A 24,347-nucleotide genomic window follows, 5' to 3' on the forward strand; every position below is an offset into this window, starting at 1 on the left:
GGAGTTTAATTAAGCTGGACCGGGGTGCACCGAGCTATGGCCCGTGACGTGAATAGGTGAAAGCTGTGAGGGAGGAGTGCCCTGGTCATATTGTCAACAAGACCGCATGGTTCAACGTTCAGAAACATAGAACATGTATTTTCCATAAAGTATATGTTAAGACTATTACTAGTTCTTCTTGAAAAGGCAGATAAAGTACATATTCGTTTTTCTTTTACCAAGAGCAAACACTTTGGATGTATCTCTATGTTCTTGACATGCGTCACTTTGTTTTGAGCCGACATAGCCATGGGCTCACGCCCTGTTTTATTGTACATGTGACGTTACACTATATAGTCAGATGACATGCTTTCAGATAATTGCCTTGTTTTTGAATAGCCACATACCATTAGTGGTTACTTTAGTGCATCATAGCTTGCTAGATGTCTTTAAGAAAATAAATAACCATGCTAGCTAGTTATCCAGCTAATTGTTTCAATGCCCCTTCCAAATGTGAAATTACAAGACAAAAAAGCCACTTATCATACCTAAAGGTGTTCCACGATGGTGTCTTGTTGTGAAGGTAGCTAGCTAGCTAACGTTAGCCAGTAGTGACTATTCATAGAAAGCTAGCTACTAGCTGGCTAACCTACCAGTGGCTAGCTACATACACTGAGTGTATAAAACATTAGGAACACCTGCTCTTTCCATGCCATAGACTGACCAGGTGAAAGCTATGATCCCTTATTGATGTCCCTTGTTTAATCCACTTCAATCAGTGTAGATGAAGGGGAGGAGACAGGTTAAATAAGGATTTTTAAGCCTTGCACTGGTTTGAGTGTCAAGAAGTATAACGCTGCTGGGTTTTTCATGCTCAACAGTTTCCTGTGTGTATCAAGAATGGTCCACCACCCAAAGGACATCCAGCCAACTTGACACAACTGTGGGACGCATTGGAGTCAACATGGGCCAGCATCCCTGTGGAATGCTTTCGACACCCTGTGGAGTCTATGCCCTGACGAATTGAGGCTGTTCTGGGGGCAAAAGGGGTGGTGCAACTCAATATTAGGAAGGTGTTCCTAATGTTTTTACCCTCAGTGTATAATAGCCAATTGGCCATATTAGCTAGCTACTAGTATCTCCCCGTGTCCCCTCCTCTGAGCTTTATAGTCCCCTCCCGCAAAGTCCTCGCAAACACTGTCTGTTTACATTTACATTTTAGTCATTTAGCAGACGCTCTTTTCCAGAGCGACTTACAGTTAGTGAATACATCTTTTTTTATTTTTTATTTTTTTTTATACTGGCCCCCCGTGGGAATCGAACCCAAACGCCATTCTCTATCAACTGAGCTACATCCCTGCCGGCCATTCCCTCCCCTAGCCTGGACGACGCTGGGCCAATTGTGCGCCGCCCATGAGTCTCCCGGTCGCGGCCGGCTGCGACAGAGCCTGGATTCGAACCAGGATCTCTAGTGGCACAGTTAGCACTGCGATGCAGTGCCTTAGACCACTGCGCCACTCAGGAGACTCAGGAGTCTGTTCTACTTCTTCTGTGGGGTTTCACACTGGCTGTTGTTGCCGGTACACCCTAAAAACATGACTTTAGGCAGCTACATGCTTCCATATCTAAATACTTTCCTGTTTGTGTTTTGAAAATTATGACAACTGAGCAATGTAAAATATAAATATTTATAAATATAAATATTTAGGAGCAGGACGTTGGAATTCTTTTGGCAGTTTTTTAATGTACAAAATCAAACGTCAGTGGTCGTTGGCCTATGACAGTTCTAGTGTTAAAACTGGCCCAAAAACACTCTTTAGGAAGGCCTTCTCTTAGTTATAGCGGTGTTCCTTGTTTTCCTTGTCCCTTGTAGTGTCAACTGTGTTCTTTGTCAGTGGCCTTAATTTATCTACGTCTCTTGTTTTTATTTATTTTATTGCACTCACTGTCATTGTTTTTCAATGAAAAGCGTTATCAGTTATTATTAATAGTATTAACTACAATTGGATACACGCAGCTTATTTTCTCTCACAACTAGTTTCCCTAGAAGTAGCAGCACTCACAATAATAAATGTCAAATCGATAGAATGAATGCATCAAATTGTATGTCTACTTTATGTGTTTGTCTCTGTCCCTACCCGTCCGTTCGAGTACATTCTAGAGATGCTGAAAGGGTAAAAAAACGAGTGGGTCACCATTGTAAGACAATTGTCATGTCCTTTTGTTAGTCCTGTCGGGAAGATGGCGATGCAGCTGGTTGCTGCTCAGATGATGTCAATGGTGTGGAATGGTCCTACCACCAGCCAGCAACTGATGAAGACGAGCACAGTAAGCAACAGTGTTGTACTTGCACTTGCAGTTATTCTAGTATCAAGATTGGCATAGCTCCTCAAAGGAGCTCACAACCTTTCCAACTCATTTTTCATGGACTATCACATCTAGACAGATCGTAGATTTTCAAGACTCAGAATGATTTTCTTTTTAGGACTAACTTCAGGATGTTGGTGTGCGAATGGGTATTCTGTTAATCTCTTAATGTGACGTGTGTCTATCAGGGTTACCGCACAGCCTCTCCGATGCCCCGGATCCAGACAGATGTATCACTTCCCTCTCTGAAGAACCTGGCACCCCCAGATAGCCGGGTTAAGGAGCGTCTCTTTGTGGTCTTCAGCCCTGCACCTCTTCCCATGGACGTCTTGGAAGATGTCTTCTGGTATGGAAGAACTTAAAATAGCTAAGCTGTGTCCTTCAGTTCACAATCCCAATAAGTCCTTACTATGATAACACATTATTTAAAGGTCTTATATAAGAGCCTCAGATAGCGACATCGACAGAGCCTATGGCAGGAGCGGGGACAACTCCTCCCGCTGCGTGCGTGTGTGCGTGCATGCATGCATACACACATACATACATACAGCACCAGTCAAAAGTTTGGGCACGCCTACTCATTCCAGGGTTTTTCTTTATTTTTACTATTTTCTACTTTGTAGAATAATAGTGAAGACATCAAAACTATGAAATAACACATATGGAATCATGTAGTAACAAAAAAAAGTGTTAAACAAATCAAAATATATTTTATATTTGAGATTCTTCAAATAGCCACCCTTTGCTTTGATGACAGCTTTGCACACTCAGCATTCTCTCAACCAGCTTCACCTGGAATGCTTTTCCAACAGTCTTGAAGGAGTTCCCACATATGCTGAGCACTTGTTGGCTGCTTTTCCTTCACTCTGCGGTCCGACTCATCCCAAACCATTTCAGTTAGGTTGAGGTCGGGGGGATTGTGGAGGCCAGGTCATCTGATGCAGCACTCCATCACTCTCCTTCTTGGTCAAATAGCCCTTACACAGCCTGGAGGTGTGTTGGGTCATTGTCCTGTTGAAAAACAAATGATAGTTCCAATAAGCCCAAACCAGATGGGATGGCATATCGCTGCAGAATGCTGTGGTAGCCATGCTGGTTATACAGTGGGGAGAACAAGTATTTGATACACTGCTGATTTTGCAGGTTTTCCTACTTACAAAGCATGTAGAGGTCTGTAATTTTTATCATAGGTACACATCAACTGTGAGAGACGGAATCTAAAACAAAAATCCAGAAAATCACATTGTATGATTTAAGTAATTAATTTGCATTTTATTGCATGACATAAGTATTTGATACATCAGAAAAGCAGAACTTAATATTTGGTACAGAAACCTTTGTTTGCAATTACAGAGATCATACGTTTCCTGTAGGTCTTGACCAGGTTTGCACACACTGCAGCAGGGATTTTGGCCCACTCCTCCATTCAGACCTTCTCCAGATCCTTCAGGTTTCGGGGCTGTCGCTGGGCAATACGAACTTTCAGCTCCCTCCAAAGATTTTCTATTGGGTTCAGGTCTGGAAACTGGCTAGGCCACTCCAGGACCTTGAGATGCTTCTTATGGAGCCACTCCTTAGTTGCCCTGGCTGTGTGTTTCGGGTCATTGTCATGCTGGAAGACCCAGCCACGACCCATCTTCAATGCTCTTACTGAGGGAAGGAGGTTGTTGGCCAAGATCTCACGATACATGACCCCATCCATCCTCCCCCCTTTGCAGAAAAGCATCCCCAAAGAATGATGTTTCCACCTCCATGCTTCACGGTTAGGATGGTGTTCTTGGGGTTGTACTCATCCTTCTTTTTCCTCCAAACACGGCGAGTGGAGTTTAGACCAAAAAGCTCTATTTTTGTCTCATCAGACCACATGAACTTCTCCCATTCCTCCTCTGGATCATCCAGATGGTCATTGGCAAACTTCAGACGGGCCTGGACATGCGCTGGCTTGAGCAGGGGGACCTTGCGTGCGCTGCAGGATTTTAATCCACGACGGCGTAGTGTGTTACTAATGGTTTTCTATGAGACTGTGGTCCCAGCTCTCTTCAGGTCATTGACCAGGTCCTGCCGTGTAGTTCTGGGCTGATCCCTCACCTTCTTCATGATCATTGATGCCCCACGAGGTGAGATCTTGCATGGAGCCCCTGACCGAGGGTGATTGATTGTCATCTTGAACTTCTTCCATTTTCTAATAATTGCGCCAACAGTTGTTGCCTTTTCACAAAGCTGCTTGCCTATTGTCCTGTAGCCCATCCCAGCCTTGTGCAGGTCTACAATTTGTATCCCTTATGTCCCTACACAGCTCTCTGGTCTTGGCCATTGTGGAGAGGTTGGAGTCTATTTGATTGAGTGTGTGGACAGGTGTCTTTTATACAGGTAACGAGTTCAAACAGGTGCAGTTAATACAGGTAATGAGTGGAGAACAGGAGGGATTCTTAAAGAAAAACTAACAGGTCTGTGAGAGCCGGAATTCTTACTGGTTGGTAGGTGATCAAATACTTATGTCATGCAATAAAATGCAAATTTATTACTTAAAAATCATACAATGTGATTTTCTGGATTTTTGTTTTAGATTCCGTCTCTCACAGTTGAAGTGTACATATGATAAAAATTACAGACCTCTACATGCTTTGTAAGTAGGAAAACCTGCAAAATCGGCAGTGTATCAAATACTTGTTCTCCCCACTCTATCAAATACTTGTTCTCCCCACTCTACAATATTTACAGTTACCTAAACAAACTATTTCATAATGTTTTATAAGCAATCAGGCCTAATAAGCACAAGTACTTACTGATGGTTCTTTCTGCAGTCGATTTGGTTCCCTTGTGGAGGTGCACCTCGTGCCTGGGAGGAACGTAGGCTACATGAAGTATGCCGAGAAAGAGAGTGCGGGTGAAGCTATGGCTGCCTTGCATGGTAAAATGGTGAACGGAGTGAGGATGAAGGTGATGCTGGCTGACCCGCCGAGGGAACCAAGGGAGGAGTCCCACAAGCGCCCACGGACATACTAGCCAACTCCTAGGTAGAAGAGGTAAGTCATTTTTAAAGTTAAGATGAATGTATTTTGTTGATGCTAAATTAACATTGTTAACCCTAACCCTTAATTTTGTAATGCTTTTAAATTATATTTTCTTAATTTTGTCATTTTCACCAAAATGAGCAATTCTTATAGAACACAATACTGGGGCTTCTTATGATCCTAGAAACTGATCCACGTGAATAAAATATTGTTTTGTGAACTCGAGGAGAACCATGCCCTCAGGGTTGACCTAGATCGACGCTGGAGAAGCTTAAAGGCCCAGTGCAGTCAACAACATGATTTTCCTGTTTAAAATATATATATATTTATTTTATTGAACCTCTATTTAACTAGGCAAGTCAGTTAAGAACAAATTCCTATTTACAATGACGGCCTAGGTGTGTCCAAACTTTTGACTGGTAGTGTGTATATATATATATATATATATATATACACACACTACCAGTCAAAAGTTTGGACACACCTACTCATTCAAGGGTTTTTCTTTATTGTAGAATAATAGTGAAGACATCAAAACTATGAAAAACACATATGGAATCATGTAGTAACCAAAAAAGTGTTAAACAAATCAAAATATATTTTATATTTGAGATTCTTCAAATAGCCACCTTTTGTCTTAATGACAGCTTTGCACACTCTTGGCATTCTCTCAACCAGCTTCATGAGGTAGTCACCTGGAATGCATTTCAATTAACAGGTGTACCTTCTTAAAAGTTAATTTGTTGAATTTATTTCCGTCTTAATGCGTTTGAGCCAATCAGTTGTGTTGTGACAAGGTACAGAAGATAGCCCTATTTGGTAAAAGACCAAGTCCATATTATGACAAGAACAGCTCAAATAAGGTACTGTGTGTATACATACATACATACATACATACATACAGTGGGGAGAACAAGTATTTGATACACTGCCGATTTTGCAGGTTTTCCTACTTACAAAGCATGTAGAGGTCTGTCATTTTTATCATAGGTACACTTCAACTGTGAGAGACGGAATCTGAAACAAAAATCCAGAAAATCACATTGTAGGATTTTTAAGTAATTAATTTGCATTTTATTGCATGACATAAGTATTTGATACATCAGAAGGGCAGAACTTAATATTTGGTATGGAAACCTTTGTTTGCAATTACAGAGATCATACGTTTCCTGTAGGTCTTGACCAGGTTTGCACACACTGCAGCAGGGATTTTGGCCCACTCCTCCATACAGACCTTCTCCAGATCCTTCAGGTTTTGGGGCTGTCGCTGGGCAATACGGACTTTCAGCTCCCTCCAAAGATAGTTCTGGGCTGATCCCTCACCTTCCTCATGATCATTGATGCCCCACGAGGTGAGATCTTGCATGGAGCCCCAGACCGAGGGTGATTGACCGTCATCTTGAACTTCTTCCATTTTCTAATAATTGCGCCAACAGTTGTTGCCTTCTCACCAAGCTGCTTGCCTATTGTCCTATAGCCCATCCCAGCCTTGTGCAGGTCTACAATTTTATCCCTGATGTCCTTACACAGCTCTCTGGTCTTGGCCATTGTGGAGAGGTTGGAGTCTGTTTGATTGAGTGTGTGGACAGGTGTATTTTATACAGGTAACAAGTTCAAACGGGTGCAGTTAATACAGGTAATGAGTGGAGAACAGGAGGGCTTCTGAAAGAAAAACTAACAGGTCTGTGAGAGCCGGAATTCTTACTGGTTGGTAGGTGATCAAATACTTATGTCATGCAATAAAATGCAAATTAATATGCCATTTAGCAGACGCTTTTATCCAAAGCGACTTACAGTCATGAGTGCATACATTTTTGTGTATGGGTGGTCCCGGGGATCGAACCCACTACCTTGGCGTTACAAGCGCCGTGCTCTACCAGCTGAGCTACAGAGGACCACTTAAAAATCATACAATGTGATTTTCTGGATTTTTGTTTTAGATTCCGTCTCTCACAGTTGAAGTGTACCTATGATAAAAATGACAGACCTCTACATGCTTTGTAAGTAGGAAAACCTGCAAAATCGGCAGTGTATCAAATACTTGTTCTCCCCACTGTACATTCATACATACATGCATACAGTGCCAGTCAAAAGTTTGGACACACCTACTCATTCCAGGGTTTTTCTTTATTTTTACTATTTTCTGTCATTCCAGGTGACTACCTCATTAAGCTAGTTGAGAGAATGTCAAGAGTGTGCAAAGCTCTCATCAAGGAAAAGGGTAGCTACTTTGAAGGATCTCAAATATAAAATATATTTTGATTTGTTTTAACACTTTTTGGGTTACTACATGATTCCATATGTGTTTTATTTCATAGTTTTGATGTCTTCACTATTGTTCTACAATGTAGAAAATAGTAAAAATAAAGAAAAACCCTTGAATGAGTAGGTGTGTCCAAACTTTTGACTGGTACTATGTATATACACTACCATTCAAAAGTTTGGGGTCACTTAGAAATGTCCTTGTTTTCGAAAGAAAAGCAATTTTTTGGTCCATTAAAATAACATAAAATTGATCAGAAATACAGTGTAGACATTGTTAATGTTGTAAATGGCTATTGTAACTGGAAACGGCTGATTTTTAATGGAATATATACATAGGCGTACAGAGGCCCATTATAAAAAATCAGTCCTGTGAAACAAATAACTTTCTTCTGAAACTCGTCAGTCTATTCTTGTTCTGAGAAATGAAAGCTATTCCATGCGAGATATTTGTTTCTGGCCATTTTGAGCCTGTAATCGAACCCACAATTGCTGATGCTCCAGATACTCAACTAGTCTCAAGAAGGCCAGTTTTATTGCTTCTTTAATCAGCACAACAGTTTTCAGCTGTGCTAACATAATTGCAAAAGGGTTTTCTAATGATCAATTAGCCTTTTAAAATAATAAACTTGGATTAGCTAACACAACGTGCCATTGTAACACAGGACTGATGGTTGCTGATAATGGGCCTCTGTAGAGCCTATGTAGATATTCCATTATAAATCAGCCGTTTCCAGCTACATTAGCCATTTACAACATTAACAATGTCTACACTTTATTTCTGATCAATTTGATGTTATTTTTATGGATAAAATTTTTTGCTTTTCTTTCGAAAACAAGGACATTTATAAGTGACCCCAAACTTTTGAACGGTAGTGAATATATAGGTGCTTAATTGTTACCCATAAATGATTTAATATTGAGAGAAAAAATGGCTGCATTGGACCTTTTTTTAAAAGGATTGGTTCACTATTTTACTACCAAATCAAAAAATGTTATGTAAATGGTATGTTATAAAAGGGTCCAGACATTATTTTTTTTGCGATTTCACTTTGTTTTGAGAAACTTACACCCCACCCGCAATAGACTCCCTCATTGCTCGTTCTGCAGTATGGGGGCTACGAAAAACATGAACAAAGGCTCCAAAAACACCCAAATACGTCCTTTAGAAAATACACATGAAATTGTATAATTCCAAACATTATTCGTAATGTTATATTCCATTTTGTGCGACTCAATTGTTTTCCCAAACAAGCTGTGCTGCTTCTCCGTGTAGCCCGAGTAGCATAGCTTGTCGAAGAAACAGCTCGAGTCCTTGCAAAATCAAACTCCACTGGCGGTTCTAGTATTAACTAAACCAACTGGTTATGTTTACACTGTGGTCACATAGCACCATCAACTAATATGGCACATACAGTGGGGAAAAAAAGTATTTAGTCAGCCACCAATTGTGCAAGTTCTCCCACTTAAAAATATGAGAGAGGCCTGTAATTTCCATCATAGGTACACGTCAACTATGACAGACAAATTGAGAAAGAAAAATCCAGAAAATCACATTGTAGGATTTTTAATGAATTTAATTGCAAATTATGGTGGAAAATAAGTATTTGGTCACCTACAAACAAGCAAGATTTCTGGCTCTCACAGACCTCTAACTTCTTCTTTAAGAGGCTCCTCTGTCCTCCACTCGTTACCTGTATTAATGGCACCTGTTTGAACTTGTTATCAGTATAAAAGACACCTGTCCACAACCTCAAACAGTCACACTCCAAACTCCACTATGGCCAAGACCAAAGAGCTGTCAAAGGACACCAGAAACAAAATTGTAGACCTGCACCAGGCTGGGAAGACTGAATCTGCAATAGGTAAGCAGCTTGGTTTGAAGAAATCAACTGTGGGAGCAATTATTAGGAAATGGAAGACATACAAGACCACTGATAATCTCCCTCGATCTGGGGCTCAACGCAAGATCTCACCCTGTGGGGTCAAAATGATCACAAGAACGGTGAGCAAAAATCCCTGAACCACACGGGGGGACCTAGTGAATGACCTGCAGAGAGCTGGGACCAAAGTAACAAAGCCTACCATCAGTAACACACTACGCCGCCAGGGACTCAAATCCTGCAGTGCCAGACGTGTCCCCCTGCTTAAGCCAGTACATGTCCAGGCCCGTCTGAAGTTTGCTAGAGTGCATTTGGATGATCCAGAAGAGGATTGGGAGAATGTCATATGGTCAGATGAAACCAAAATAGAACTTTTTGGTAAAAACTCAACTCGTCGTGTTTGGAGGACAAAGAATGCTGAGTTGCATCCAAAGAACACCATACCTACTGTGAAGCATGGGGGTGGAAACATCATGCTTTGGGGCAGTTTTTCTGCAAAGGGACCAGGACGACTGATCCGTGTAAAGGAAAGAATGAATGGGGCCATGTATTGTGAGATTTTGAGTGAAAACCTCCTTCCATCAGCAAGGGCATTGAAGATGAAACGTGGCTGGGTCTTTCAGCATGACAATGATCCCAAACACACCGCCCGGGCAACGAAGGAGTGGCTTCGTAAGAAGCATTTCAAGGTCCTGGAGTGGCCTAGCCAGTCTCAAAATCTCAGCCCCATAGAAAATCTTTGGAGGGAGTTGAAAGTCCGTGTTGCCCAGCGACAGCCCCAAAACATCACTGCTCTAGAGGAGATCTGCATGGAGGAATGGGCCAAAATACCAGCAATAGTGTGTGAAAACCTTGTGAAGACTTACAGAAAACGTTTGACCTGTGTCATTTCTAACAAAGGGTATATAACAAAGTATTGAGAAACTTTTGTTATTGACCAAATACTTATTTTCCACCATAATTTGCAAATAAAGTCATTAAAAATCCTACAATGTGATTTTCTGGATTTTTTTTCCTAATTTTGTCTGTCACAGTTGACGTGTACCTATGATGAAAATTACAGGCCTCTCTCATCTTTTTAAGTGGGAGAACTTGCACAATTGGTGGCTGACTAAATACTTTTTTTCCCCACTGTATGACACAGACAAAAATGGTACAATGTTTAATTACAGTGTAATTACACTCTACCAAAAGGTAGTCTCTTCTCACGGAGCGTGCGGAGTGCCCCGAGTCTGGTGAGACTACCCAGAAGTTTACTCCCTCAGTCCAGATCATATTGAAGATGGCTGGTAGTCATAGTTTGAACTGAGTGACAATGCCAGGGAAAGCTTTAGAAGCCACATGTCTCACTGTACCCTGAATGTTTTTGTTTCTGCAGAGGTGACCACGGACATGACCACGGACATGACTGGACATGACCACGGACATGACTGGACATACTGAGACGATGACACGACCAACTACTACAGACATTGATTTCTGTACCTTTTCTTGACATTTGCCATTAGCATCAAACTTGCAAGACGTTTCTTTTCATAATGTGAGGTATGATATCAGTTAGGACTTTCAGTAGTGTAGTCACAGTGAATACTACTGACGGTATATACTCAAGCTTGTTCACCATGTATGTACCCTGAATTCCTCAATAAACAAAAGTATAAATGTATCTTGTCTGTTAGTCATTGATTGCATTTCACAGACACCATAATATCTATATTATACAACGAGTGGGTCTAATCCTGAATGCTGGTTGGTTAAAACCGCATTCCAGCCGGTGTCTATTCTACAAGTTACTACCGGCTAAATCTATGACGTTAAAATGCCTATTTACTCTGTTCCAGCTGACTGCGCTATCCACTGTCTCATCAGCCCAGCCAGGCAATTTCTTAACTTGATCTCCACTAAAAAAAAAAGCATCTAGACATTATCTCACATTTCTTTTAGACTAACATTTAGTTTTCAGCAGCGGAGATTTGTATAAAACTTGCTGTCTGTCTCCCCGACATTTGCAACATGTTTTGAATGTTCAAATTCGATCTCCAGCTGTCCCATAGTAATGAACGTGTCGGGAGTCGTAACGAGACAGGCAGGCAGCGTTTCTCGGCCAGTCGAAATCGTGAATCAGCTGGCATAATTTTTATGGATATATACAAAGACGTCAATTGAAAAAAGGTAAAACGAAACGAAGTGCAGCTGGTTTGCAGTCTTTCCAGCTTCAGTTTGAAGTGATTGTGTTAACTGGGTTGTTGGCTCTCTGAACAGTGTCCTGACGAGAGCACATTTTCTATACCTCATTAGCTCATTGTCATGGATATATCCAAATAAATGTCACTAGAAAACAGCTTATGCAAATGCAGCTACTTTGTTGTTATTCTGGCTGCACCGTTTGACCTCACTGAAATTTGCCGTAGTTGGCTAGCTAGCGAGCAAGGGAAAATAATTTTGCAAGTTTGATGAGCCAGCCAGTATGGCAATGGAACATTTAGAACGAATGACTGGGTCTCGTCTATAGATACTGAACAAAAACACTGAATGACTGGGTTGAGTCTCTGGCAACCGAACCGATAGAACGACCAGCCGGCTTGGGTAGCAACCCTAGATTTGTGGAAGGATGAAATAGTATGAATAAATACTTGTCTCGGGCCTAACACCCATGCCAATATATCCTCCAAAAACCGGCCTTTCGGGCATTATCACTTAATGATAATACGCTAAGCATTCTAAGCTACGGGAGTGTCTACCCCTGTAGCTCAGTTGGTAGAGCATGGCGCTTGCAACGCCAGGGTTGTGGGTTCGTTTCCCACGGGGGGCCTGTATGAAAATGTATGCACTCACTAACTGTAAGTCGCTCTGGATAAGAGCGTCTGCTAAAATGACTAAAATGTAAAATTTAAATTTTATTCTCAAAGGAAGCGTGTCATCCTCTTAGATCCATTAGGCTACTTTATATCCCGCAGTTTTTTTTTTTTTTTTTGTTCCCAAGGCAAAGCCTATAAAAGCGCTGGTCTAGCTACTCAGGTATAACAATCATCACTCCCAGATGCAGACGATCCACTTCTCGCCCAGTCCGCAGAAGGCGTAGAGCCATTCGGACCGTGAGGCGAAAGAGGAGATTTGGCAGTAGGAGACGTTTGGGCTCTTGCTAGTGGTTAGATGAATGTTATTTGGGCTGCAAAGCTCACTGGGCAAAATGCTTCTAAATAGAAATTAGGGCCTTTAACTAACTTGGATTACTTTCTCTTGTTATTATTAGATGATTTAGTTAATTTTCTTGGTTTTTGTGTTTGGAATGGCACCGTTACTACGGGAGATGATGCTGTTTATAAAGCATTTGATGTAAGCGTTGGTAGATCAATTTTGAAACTATAGAATGACTAGGCCTTATTACCCCTAATGTTCATTGACTAGACATTCAATATTACCATGGCAATTATGCATCACAATAGTAATGTTAATTTCCAGCAGTCCATTGTCTTACGTCAGATAGCATGTCGATTCCGCCTCCACCTATTGCGGGACGAGAGCCGCAAAGAAGGGACGCCATCTGACATGAGACAATGGCAATCCACAGTACAGTATCAACTGCGATGCTGCGCTTAGTCTATGGCGGGCCCTTGCGTAAAATCTTCAACAGCCTCTGCCCTGTTTCTCTTAAACTAACCCTCAAATCCTTTCCAATAATGTTGTCAAATAAAGCAAGGTATATAATGTGCCACCAAACTCCTGTCATCCACAGAAAAGTATAAATCAACTTTTCAAAGTGCTGGTAGTGTGTTCAGATTTTTATCGCCTGAAGCATGTGCACAAGATGAAAATACATGCTCTTGCTCATGTTTACATGGTTCTGCACGTTTCAGGTGATAGAAATCTGAACTCACTACCAGCGCTTTGATAAGGTTATTTAATTCTACTTTGAGACATGATGGAGCCGGAGGGGATGGCTGCCGTTTTTTATGGACTCTTAACCAACTGTGCTATTTTGTTAGTTTTTTCGCATTGTTTTGTACAAAATGTTGCTGCTACTGTCTCTTAAGACCGAAAAGAGCTTCTAGACATCAGAACAGTGATTATGCACCTTGAACTGGACTAATAATTTTTCTTTAATGAATCGGACGAGAGGGATGTGCTCCAGACACCCGACAGGGCCCTCATCCCCGTCATTCGCAGTAGAAAGAAAAGGAGATATCGCAGAAGGAGATCGGGGTGCCTGGTAAGGAGCCGGCGACGAGTGGCTTATCTGCCTTTGCCATCGATACTATTGGCCAACTTACAATCACTTGATGGTAAAGTGGACGAACTACAAGTACGTATATCCTACCAACGGGACATTAAACTGTAATATCTTATGTTTCACAGAGTCGTGGCTGAACGAAGACATAACATACAGCTGCCGGGTTATACAATGTATCGGCAGGCTAGAACAGCAGCCTCTGGTAAGACAACGGTGGCTGGTCTATGTATATTTGTAAACAACAGCTGGGGCACGATATTTAAGGAAGTCTCAAGGTTTTGCTTGCCTGAGGTAGAGTATGTCATGATAAGCTGAAGACTACACTATCTACCGAGAGTTTATCTATATTCTTCGTAGCTGTCTATATACCAACACAAACCGATGCTGGCACTAAGACCGCACTCAATGAACTGTGTACGCTATAAGCAAACAGGAAAATGCTCATCCAGTCGGTGCTCCTAGTGGCCGGGGACTTTTATGCAGGGAAACTTAAATCAGTTTTACCTAATTTCTACCAGGATGTTAAATGTGCAACCAGAGGGGAAAAAAGCTCTAGACCACCTTTACTCCACACACCGGAGACGCGTACAAAGCTCTCCCTCGCCCTCCATTTGGCAAATCTGACCATAATTCTATCCTCCTGATTCCTACTTACAAGCAAAAACTAAAGCAGGAAGCACCAGTGACTCAGTCAATAAAAAAGTGGTCAGATGGAACAGATGCTAAGCTACAGGACCGTTTTGCTAGCACAGACTGGAATATGTTCCAGGATTCTTCCGATTGCATTGAGGAGTACATCACATCAGTCACTGGCTTCATCAATAAGTGCATCGATGACGTCGTCCCCACAGTGACTGTACGTACATACCCCAACCAGAAGCCATGGATTACAGGCAACATCCGCACTGAGCTAAAGGGTAGAGCTGTCGCTTTCAAGGAGCGGGGCTGTAACCCGGAAGCTTATAAGAAATCCCGCTATGACCTCCGACGAACCATCAAACAGGCAAAGCGTCAATACAGGACTAAGATCGAATCGTACTACACCGGCTCCGACGCTCGTTGGATCTGGCAGGGCTTGCAAACTATTACACACTACAAAGGGAAGCACAGCCGCGAGCTGCCCAGTGACACGAGCCTACCAGATGAACTAAATTACTTCTATGCTCGCTTCGAGGCAAGTAACACTGAAACATGCATGAGAGCATCAGCTGTTCCGGACGACTGTGTGATCACGCTCTCCATAGCGGATGTGAGTAAGACCTTTAAACAGGTCAACATTCACAAGGGATTACCAGGACGTGTACTCCGAGCTTGCGCTGACCAACTGGCAAGTGTCTACACTGACATTTTCAACCTCTCCCTGACCAAGTCTGTAATACCTACATGTTTCAAGCAGACCATCATAGTCCCTGTGCCCAAGAACACGAAGGTAACCTGCCTAAATGACTACCGACCCGTAGCACTCACATCTGTAGTCATGAAGTGCTTTGAAAGGCTACTCATGGCTCACGTCAATACCATTATCCCAGAAACCCTAGACCCACTCCAATTAGCATACCGCCCCAACAGATCCACAGAGGATGTAATCTCTATTGCGCTCCACACTGCCCTTTCACACCTGGACAAAAGGAACACCTATGTGAGATTGCTATTCATTGACTACAGATCAGTGTTCAACCCCATAGTGCCCTCAAAGCTCATCACTAAGCTAAGGACCCTGGGACTAAACACCTCCCTCTGCAACTGGATCCTGGACTTCCTGACGGGCCGCCCCAGGTGGGAAGGGTAGGTAACAACACATCCACGCTGATCTTCAACACAGGGGCGCCTCAGGGGTGCGTGCTCAGTTCCCTCCTGTACTCCCTGTTCACTCATAACTGCATGGCCAGGCACAACTCCAACACCATCATTTAAGTTTGCCGATGACACAACAGTGGTAGACCTGATCACCGACAATGATGAGACAGGCTATAGGGAGGAGGTCAGAGACCTGGCCGTGTGGTGCCAGGACAACAACCTCTCCCTCAACGTGATCAAGATAAAGGAGATGATTGTGGACTACAGGAAAAATAAGAGGACCGAGCACGCCCCCATTCTCATCGACGGGGCTGTAGTGGAGCAGGTTGAGCGCTTCAAGTTCCTTGGTGTCCACATCACCAACAAACTAACATGGTCCAAGCACACCAAATACAGTCGTGTAGAGGGCACGACAAAACCTATGGAGACCTGAAAAGATTTGGCATGGGTCCTCAGATCCTCAAAAGGTTCTACAGCTGCACCATCGAGAGCGTCCTGACTGGTTGCATCACTGCCTGGTAATGCAACTGCTCTGCCTCTGACCGCAAGGCACTACAGAGGGTAGTGCGTACGGCCCAGTACATCACTGGGGCCAAGCTTCCTGCCATCCAGGACCTCTATACCAGGCGGTGTCAGATGAAAGCCCTAAAAATTGTCAAATACTCCAGCCACCCTAGTCATAGACTGTTCTCTCTGCTACCGCACGGCAAACGGTACCGGAGCGCCAAGTCTAGGTCCAAGAGGCTTGTAGTCCTGTGTAGCTCAGTTGGTAGAGCATGGCGTTTGCAACGCCAGGGTTGTGGGTTCCTTTCCCACGGGGGACCAGTATGGAAGAAAAAAATAATTCTGCACTCACTAACTGTAAGTCGCTCTGGATAAGAGCAGCTGCTAAATGACTAAAATGTAAATGTAACAGCTTCTACCCCCAAGCCATAAGACTCCTGATCATCTAATCAAATGGCTACCCAGACTATTTGCATTGCCCCCCCCCCCCCCCCCCCCTTTACGCTGCTGCTACTCTCTGTTTATTATCTATGCATAGTCACTTTAATAACGCTACCTACGTGTACATATTACCTCAATTACCTCGACTAACCGGTGCCCCCGCACATTGACTCGGTACCGGTACCCCCTGTATATATAGCCTCGCTATTGTTAATTTACTGCTGCTCTTCAATTATCTGTTACTTTTATTTTCATATTATTTTATATTGTATTTTGTGATTGTTTTTCTTTCTTAAAACTGCATTGTTGGTTAAGGGCTTGTAAGTAAGCATTTCACTGTAAGGTCTACACCTGTTGTATTCGGTGTGTGTGATAAAATAAAATGTGATTTGATTTCCTGTGGATATATTGTCTCACATTCCTACCGTCAAAGGGACCAACCGCACGGACAAACAGTAAAGTAAGTAAAAAATATAATTTTATTCAACATTCTTCGTGAGAAAATTTTACAAACAAATGTATGGCATTAATCTCGGCCTGTGAACCAGAGGTATCACAGTCTCAGGCAAGGTAAAATCCAATACAACACATCAGGGTGAAACCCTTTGTATTTTCAAGTATTGTGGTGGCAGCATCATGTTATAGGGATGCTTGTCACTGGCAGGGACATTGTTGTGTTCGTGAGTGGTCCAGTCTCAGTCCTGACTTCAATCTGCCTGAAAATCAATAAGGTTTGAATATTGCTGTCCAATGTTTCCAAACCAAATGTACTGAGCCTAACCAATTTTGACAAAAACAATGGATATACAGGTAACTGCCAAAAAAGACGAAAGAGAAGAAATGTAGTCGAGCAGAGGACAGGGGTCACACGAGCGCAGGCCAACCTGGTGCGCACAAATTAAACTTGAGAGCTTACAAGTGTGACTGAGCGAGCAGAACCGCATTGCCGTACACAGTAAATTAATTTGAGACCAGAGACTTTTGTTCCCCTGAAGAAATACTTAATAATATAATAATTTGCCATTTAGCAGACGCTTTTATCCAAAGCGACTTAGTCGTGTGTGCATACATTTTTACGTATGGGTGGTCCCGGGGATCGAACCCACTACCCTGGCGTTACAAGCGCCATGCTCTACCAACTGAGCTACAGAGGACCACACACCATATACTTCAAGACTCTGCACTCACAAATACTCTGTGTCCCCACAGATGTCTCCTCTCCCACTCACCAATTTTCCAGATTGCTCTCCAAAATCCATTTTGCTCTCGCAACTGCTTACTATCTTTTTATAACGGGAAAGTTCTAGCCAATGAACACAGCCTGTAGCAGTCTACTGATACACAAATGGTCAGGTTTTTGGACCAGTCATGGCTTGACTGCTCTCTAACTGCATTTTTGACCACAGCAGATGAAAGGGGATGGTGAAAGGTGAACGATGGCTGACGAAGATGTAAGTTCGATTCGTTTTTCACTAGAGAAACCAACCAGCTAGCTAGCTAGCTAGCTAATCAACTATAATTTCAAAATTGAAGTAGGTAGTTATTTGGTCTTTTGTTATTAAAGCAGGCTAATGATGAGCCAAGCTAGGTTAACGTCAGTTAGCTAGGATACGAATTAGCTAATGTTAGTCAGCTAACATTTAACCCTGTGGTTTAACCAAAGGTGGTTTCGTTTTCTAAACAGTCTCTGGTTTAACTAAGAGCATTGTAGCTAAGTCGAGGAAGGGTTTAGTAGAGGAGGAGGACTTGGAAGACCAGCATGACTGAGTGGCAGAAGAGGGGGGAGCAGATTTGGTTGACTCACGTTACTCCTCTGTAGCTCAGTTGGTAGAGCATGGCGCTTGTAACGCCAGGGTAGTGGGTTCGATCCCCGGGACCACCCATACGTAAAAATGTATGCGCACATGACTGTCTGCTAAATGGCATATTATTATTATTATTACTGAGGAATGTGATTGTCATTACGACTTGATGCGGTGGTACCTATAATATATATATATATACTTTTTTTAATCTATGATGCGTGTATGTTTATTTTAATTGAAATGTATGTAAAAAAAAAACAACAAAGCAAAACAAAAAAACCTTTAATGCTGTGTCTTAAGTTTTTACAGTACGTCTGATATTTGTCTCAAACATTGTTTCCCCCTGCTGCTGTCGTGGTTGGGCCAGGTCTCTCATGAAAGAGATTTTATCTCAATGAGACTAACTTGAATTAATAAATAAAGGTAAATACAATTAAAAGGGGCCAGGGTTTCAGTCTAGAAGCACAGTTTCTACTGCTCCTACCGTTTTGCTTAGGTACTGTAGTTTAGCTGACTCCTGGCCCAGAAAGCCAATTTCCATTGACGGACAGATTTGAAAATTCCTTATAAGACACTTTAGTCATCACCTTTTTGCACAAAACATCCATTGAATTATTCAATTAATTGTTGCTGAGGCCAAATGTATTTATTATAACTTTTTTTTATCATACAGACTAAGATATCTTATATTCATCCAATGTTTTCGTTGTTGCTTGCGCTGAGTGCTAGTACACGTGATGTTGGTTCGTATAAACTGGATGCAACCTGGAATCGGCGTGAGTAGATTACCTTGAAAACAACAGTCGGACATCTTGGACGCAGTCTCCAGTTCTTATTATACCTGGGGGGGAGAACAGACAGACAGGGAAAGTGAAGAACCTCACTGGGGAAGAGGGCTGTGATTGAGGAGGGGGAGCCAAAAGGGTCAGGCTCCGAACCAAATGATAGGCAATATTGTAAACCGCTAGCCGCATAATTTGAGACTTTTACTCTTGTCAGTTTTTGTGCAGTTACAGTAAATGAGAATGACCTCAAACCAGTTCTCTCTCCATCCCAGTTTCCATGCAGGTCCACTGTCACTAATACAGTGAGGGGGAAAAAGTATTTGATCCCCCTCTCAATTAGAAAGATTTCTGGCTCCTAGGTGTCTTTTATACAGGTAACGAGCTGAAATTAGGAGCACACTCTTAAAGGGAGTGCTCCTAATCTTAGCTTGTTACCTGTATAAAAGACACCTGTCCACAGAAGCAATCAATCAATCAGATTCCAAACTCTCCACCATGGCCAAGACCAAAGAGCTCTCCAAGGATGTCAGGGACAAGATTGTAGGCCTTCACAAGGCTGGAATGGGCTACAACACCATCGCCAAGCAGCTTGGTGAGAAGGTGACAACAGTTGGTGCGATTATTCGCAAATGGAAGAAACCCAAAATAACTGTCAATCTCCCTCGGCCTGGGGCTCCATACAAGATCTCACCTCTTGGAGTTGCAATGATCATGAGAACGGTGAGGAATCAGCCCAGAACTACACGGGAGGATCTTGTCAATGATCTCAAGGCAGCTGGGACCATAGTCACCAAGAAAACAATTGGTAACACACTACGCCGTGAAGAACTGAAATCCTGCAGCGCCCGCAAGGTCCCCCTGCTCAAGAAAGCACATATACATGCCTGTCTGAAGTTTGCCAATGAACATCTGAATGATTCAGAGGAGAACTAGGTGAAAGTGTTGTGGTCAGATGAGACCAAAATGGAGCTCTTTGGCATCAACTCAACTCGCCGTGTTTGGAGGAGGAGGAATGCTGCCTATGACCCCAAGAACACCATCCCCACCGTCAAACATGGAGGTGGAAACATTATGCTTTGAAGGGTGTTATTCTACTAAGAGGACAGGACAACTTCACCGCATCAAAGAGACGATGGACGGGGCCATGTACCGTCAAATCTTGGGTGAGAACCACCTTCCCTCAGCCAGGGCATTGAAAATGGGTCGTGGATGGGTATTCCAGCATGACAATGACCCAAAACACACAGCCAAGGCAACAAAGGAGTGGCTCAAGAACAAGCACATTAAGGTCCTGGAGTGGACTAGCCAGTCTCCAGACCTTAATCCCATAGAAAATCTGTGGAGGGAGCTGAAGGTTCGATTTGCCAAACGTCAGCCTCGAAACCTTAATGACTTGGAGAAGATCTGCAAAGAGGAGTGGGACAAAATCCCTCCTGAGATGTGTGCAAACCTGGTGGCCAACTACAAGAAACGTCTGACCTCTGTGATTGCCACCAAGTACTAAGTCATGTTTTGCAGAGGGGTCAAATACTTATTTCCCTCATTAAAATGCAAATCAATTCATAACATTTTTGACATGCGTTTTTCTGGATTTTGTTTTTGTTATTCTGTCTCTCACTGTTCAAATAAACCTACCATTAAAATTATAGACTGATCATGTCTTTGCCAGTGGGCAAATGTACAAAATCAGCAGGGGATCAAATACTTGTATCCCTCACTGTATGATATAAACTCCCAGGCCCTGTAAACAAATATAACCATCTTCTGAACATATAGCAGCAGTCCCCAGAGTGCTAAATTTGATAGCTGATCAGGGGATTAGGGAACCTAATAGTAACTATAACACAGTTTACCTGCACCCCTGTGAAGTTGACCATTGACTCCATGTTATTTCCATTGAAAATAGTAACCTGCAAAAAGACATATGACAACAATGTCTGGTGCAGATCAGAGTGTTTGTGTTGTAAACTGATAGAGGTAGTGCTAATTAAATCCTTACATAGCCCAGGGCCTTGTCTCCTCGCGGCACGCCTGTGACATAATCTGTAGATGAGGGAGATGTAGAAACATAATACATTACAAATCTACCAGCATGTGAAGAGGATAATTGCTGCTTGGAAAATCTTTGAAAAGCACCAGCCCTACAACTTGTGCATCGCCGCTCTGTCAGACAAGAGGGGAGTAAGTCTGCAGAGTTGAGAACCATTATTCATATTTCAGAGCCCAGCTCTGCAGCACTACCAATTGTTTCAGATGCTAGACTGAGCCTCACCGTCGTCCCTTTCACCATTAAAGTCTCCAACAGCCACAGAGTAACCTAACAGACACCAAGACACACAGGTGGGGATGTTAGAGGCATATAAATATAATTTATAGACATACAGTGCCCCCCAATATGTATTTGGGCAGTGAAGCTAAAGTTTTGGCTCTATACTCCAGCATTTGGGATTTAACTTGAAATGATGAATAGAAAAATAATACTTTATTAAATCAATACAAGACACCAAATTGGTCTTCTACTGTATCCAACCCCTTCAATATACACACACATACAGTGCTTTGCTAAAGTATTCATCCCCCTTGGCGTTTTTCCTATTTTGTTGCATTACAACCTGTAATTTAAATTGACTTTTAATTGGATTTCATGTAATGGACATACACAAAATAGTCCAAATTGGTGAAGTGAAATTGAAAAAATAACTAGTTTCAAAAAGTAAATAACGGTAAAGTGGTGCGTGCATATGTATTCACCCCCTTTGCTAAGATCTGGTGCAACCAATTACCGTCAGAAGTCACATATTTAGTTAAATAAAGTCCACCTGTGTGCAATCTAAGTGTCACATGATCTGTCACATGATCTCAGTATATATACACCTGTTCTGAAAGGCCCCAGAGTCTGCAACACCACTAAGCAAGGGGCACCACCAAGCAAGCGGCACCATGAAGACCAAGGAGCTCTCCAAACAGGTCAGGGACAAAGTTGTGGAGAAGTACAGATCAGGGTTGGGTTATAAAAAATAACAAACTTTGAACATCCCACGGAGCACCATTAAATTCATTATTAAAAAATGGAAAGAATATGCCAAGAGAGGGCCGCCCACCAAAATTCACAGACCAGGCAAGGAGGGCATTAATCAGAGAGGCAACAAAAGAGACCAAAGATAACCCAGAAGGAGCTGCAAAGCTCCACAGCGGAGATTGGCGTATCTGTCCTTTACGGAAGAGTGTCCAGAAAAACACCATTGCTTAAAGAAAAAAATAAGCAAACACGTTTGGTGTTGTGGGAGACTCCCCAAACATATGGAAGAAGGTACTCTGGTCAGATGAGACTAAAATCGAGCTTTTTGGCCATCAAGGAAAACACTATGTCTGGCGCAAACCAACCTCTCATCACCCCGAGAACACCTTCCCCACAGTGAACCATGGTGGTGGCAGCATCATGATGTTTTTCATCGGCAGGGACTGGGAAACTGGTCAGAATTGAAGGAATGATGGATGGCGCTAAATACAGGGAAATTCTTGAGGGAAACCCGTTTGTCTTCCGGAGATTTGAGACTGGGACGGAGGTTCACCTTCCCGCAGGACAATGACCCTAAGCATACTGCTAAAGCAACACTCAAGTGGTTTAAGGGGAAACATTTAAATGTCTTGGAATGGCCTAGTCAAAGCACAGACCTCAATCCAATTGAGAATCTGTGGTATGACCTAAAGATTGCTGTACACCAGTGGAACCTATCCAACTTGAAGGAGCTGGAGCAGTTTTGCCTTGAAGAATGGGCAAAAATCCCAGTGGCTAGATGTGCCAAGCTTATAGAGACATACCCCAAGAGACTTACAGCTGTAATTGCTGCAAAAGGTGGCTCTACAAAGTATTGACTTTGGGGGGGGGGGTTTCTAGTTTTTTTTTCTAGTTTTTTTTTTGTTTCACAATAAAAAAGATTTTGCATCTTCAAAGTGGTAGGCATGTTGTGTAAATCAAATGATACATACCCCCCAAAAAATCAATTTTAATTCCCGGTTGTAAGGCAACAAAATAGGAAAAATGCCAAGGGGGGTGAATACTTTCGCAAGCCACTGTACGTACACACATTTGATTGGAGAGGTTGGAGCAGTGGCCAGTTACTAGTGCAACACCCAGTGAGCTGTTTAGGGGTTACATGATGGCAGCCGGCCCACTCCTGACCAGATTTTTTCGATTTTGGACATGGGATTCGAACCGGCAACCGTCCGGTTCCTGGCCCAGTTCTCTAACCTCTAGACTACCTGCCACCCAGAATATGAAGTGACAGTACAAAATGTCACCTATTAATTGAGGGTATTTTCATAGATACATGTTTTACTATTTAGAAATTAAGTTGTCTAAACACTAAAGGTTAGTATTCAGTGAAGTGTTCAGAAACATACTCTCTGCTAACTTATTTTAAACCAAATATAAAATGTTTAGTACACCGTTAAGAGAGAGCTCTTACCTAAATAGCTGTCATCAAACTGTGCGCTAGCTGGTTTGGTTGAGAGCTGGTTACTATAAGGAGTGTTGAACTGGTTATTGAAGCGGTTTAAGATTTCACATATGTCGTCCGAGATCAATTGTCCTGGAAGGACAAAACAACAATCAAGACTGGACTATTGTGTTTAAAATTGACAGGACATGGCCTGACTTCTGAATACAAACACATGCCAGGTTGTCTATATTTTCTTAAGAGGTTAGCACTTTGCAACATCCAAGCTGTACTCCAATGCCCATATATAGACATGTGCATTGGACAGTCTGAACATTGCCTTACTGTTAGCTCAGAGTCTTTAAACACTGTATGTGTCATGCATTTAGACTTCAAGTCGAGTCACCATCCCTCCACTTCTACTTGTCCATTATTAGGTTTCTTACCTTGCCAATAAAAACTGCCAGGTCCCCCAAAAACAACTCGACTATTCTGTTTTAGGAAAGGCAGACAACATGATTGTTTTCAGATGTTAGCTAGATTAATGGACCGAATAACCCTATGCAAACCAAACAGAAAAGGTGCAAGTAAAAACTGTGGTATTGTAGCAATCTGCACAAACTGCCAAAGAGGGTTGGTTATAGGAATAAAGTTTTGGGTGATGTTTTGGTGTTTAAACACCACCATACCCTCCTCCGCACACTCCACTGGCTTCCAGTTGAAGCTCGCATCCGCTACAAGACCATGGTGCTTGCCTATGGAGCAGTGAGGGGAACGGCACCTCTGTACCTTCAGGCTCTGATCAGTCCCTACACCCAAACGAGGGCATTGCGTTCATCC

The 24,347-nt window shown here is 42.5% G+C and overlaps 1 protein-coding gene across 2 annotated transcripts in view; it reads left to right on the forward strand.

The window, feature by feature from the left end:
* The window catches only part of LOC311112551 (RNA-binding protein 45-like), a 28,558-nt gene extending 17,387 nt beyond the window's left edge, over positions 1–11,171 (forward strand). For both annotated transcript variants that reach the window (XM_084155688.1, XM_084155687.1), the window contains 4 exons: positions 2,208–2,307; positions 2,535–2,692; positions 5,151–5,372; positions 10,884–11,171. In XM_084155688.1, the coding sequence (XP_084011814.1) occupies positions 2,208–2,307; positions 2,535–2,692; positions 5,151–5,352 (460 nt within the window). In that variant the 3' untranslated portion in view covers positions 5,353–5,372; positions 10,884–11,171. The remainder of the gene's footprint in view (positions 1–2,207; positions 2,308–2,534; positions 2,693–5,150; positions 5,373–10,883) is intronic.
* The last annotated feature ends 13,176 nt before the right edge of the window (positions 11,172–24,347 follow it).

The sequence above is a fragment of the Coregonus lavaretus genome, assembly GCF_964263955.1.
Source record: "Coregonus lavaretus genome assembly, chromosome: 38".
Classification (NCBI taxonomy): Eukaryota; Metazoa; Chordata; class Actinopteri; order Salmoniformes; family Salmonidae; genus Coregonus; species Coregonus lavaretus.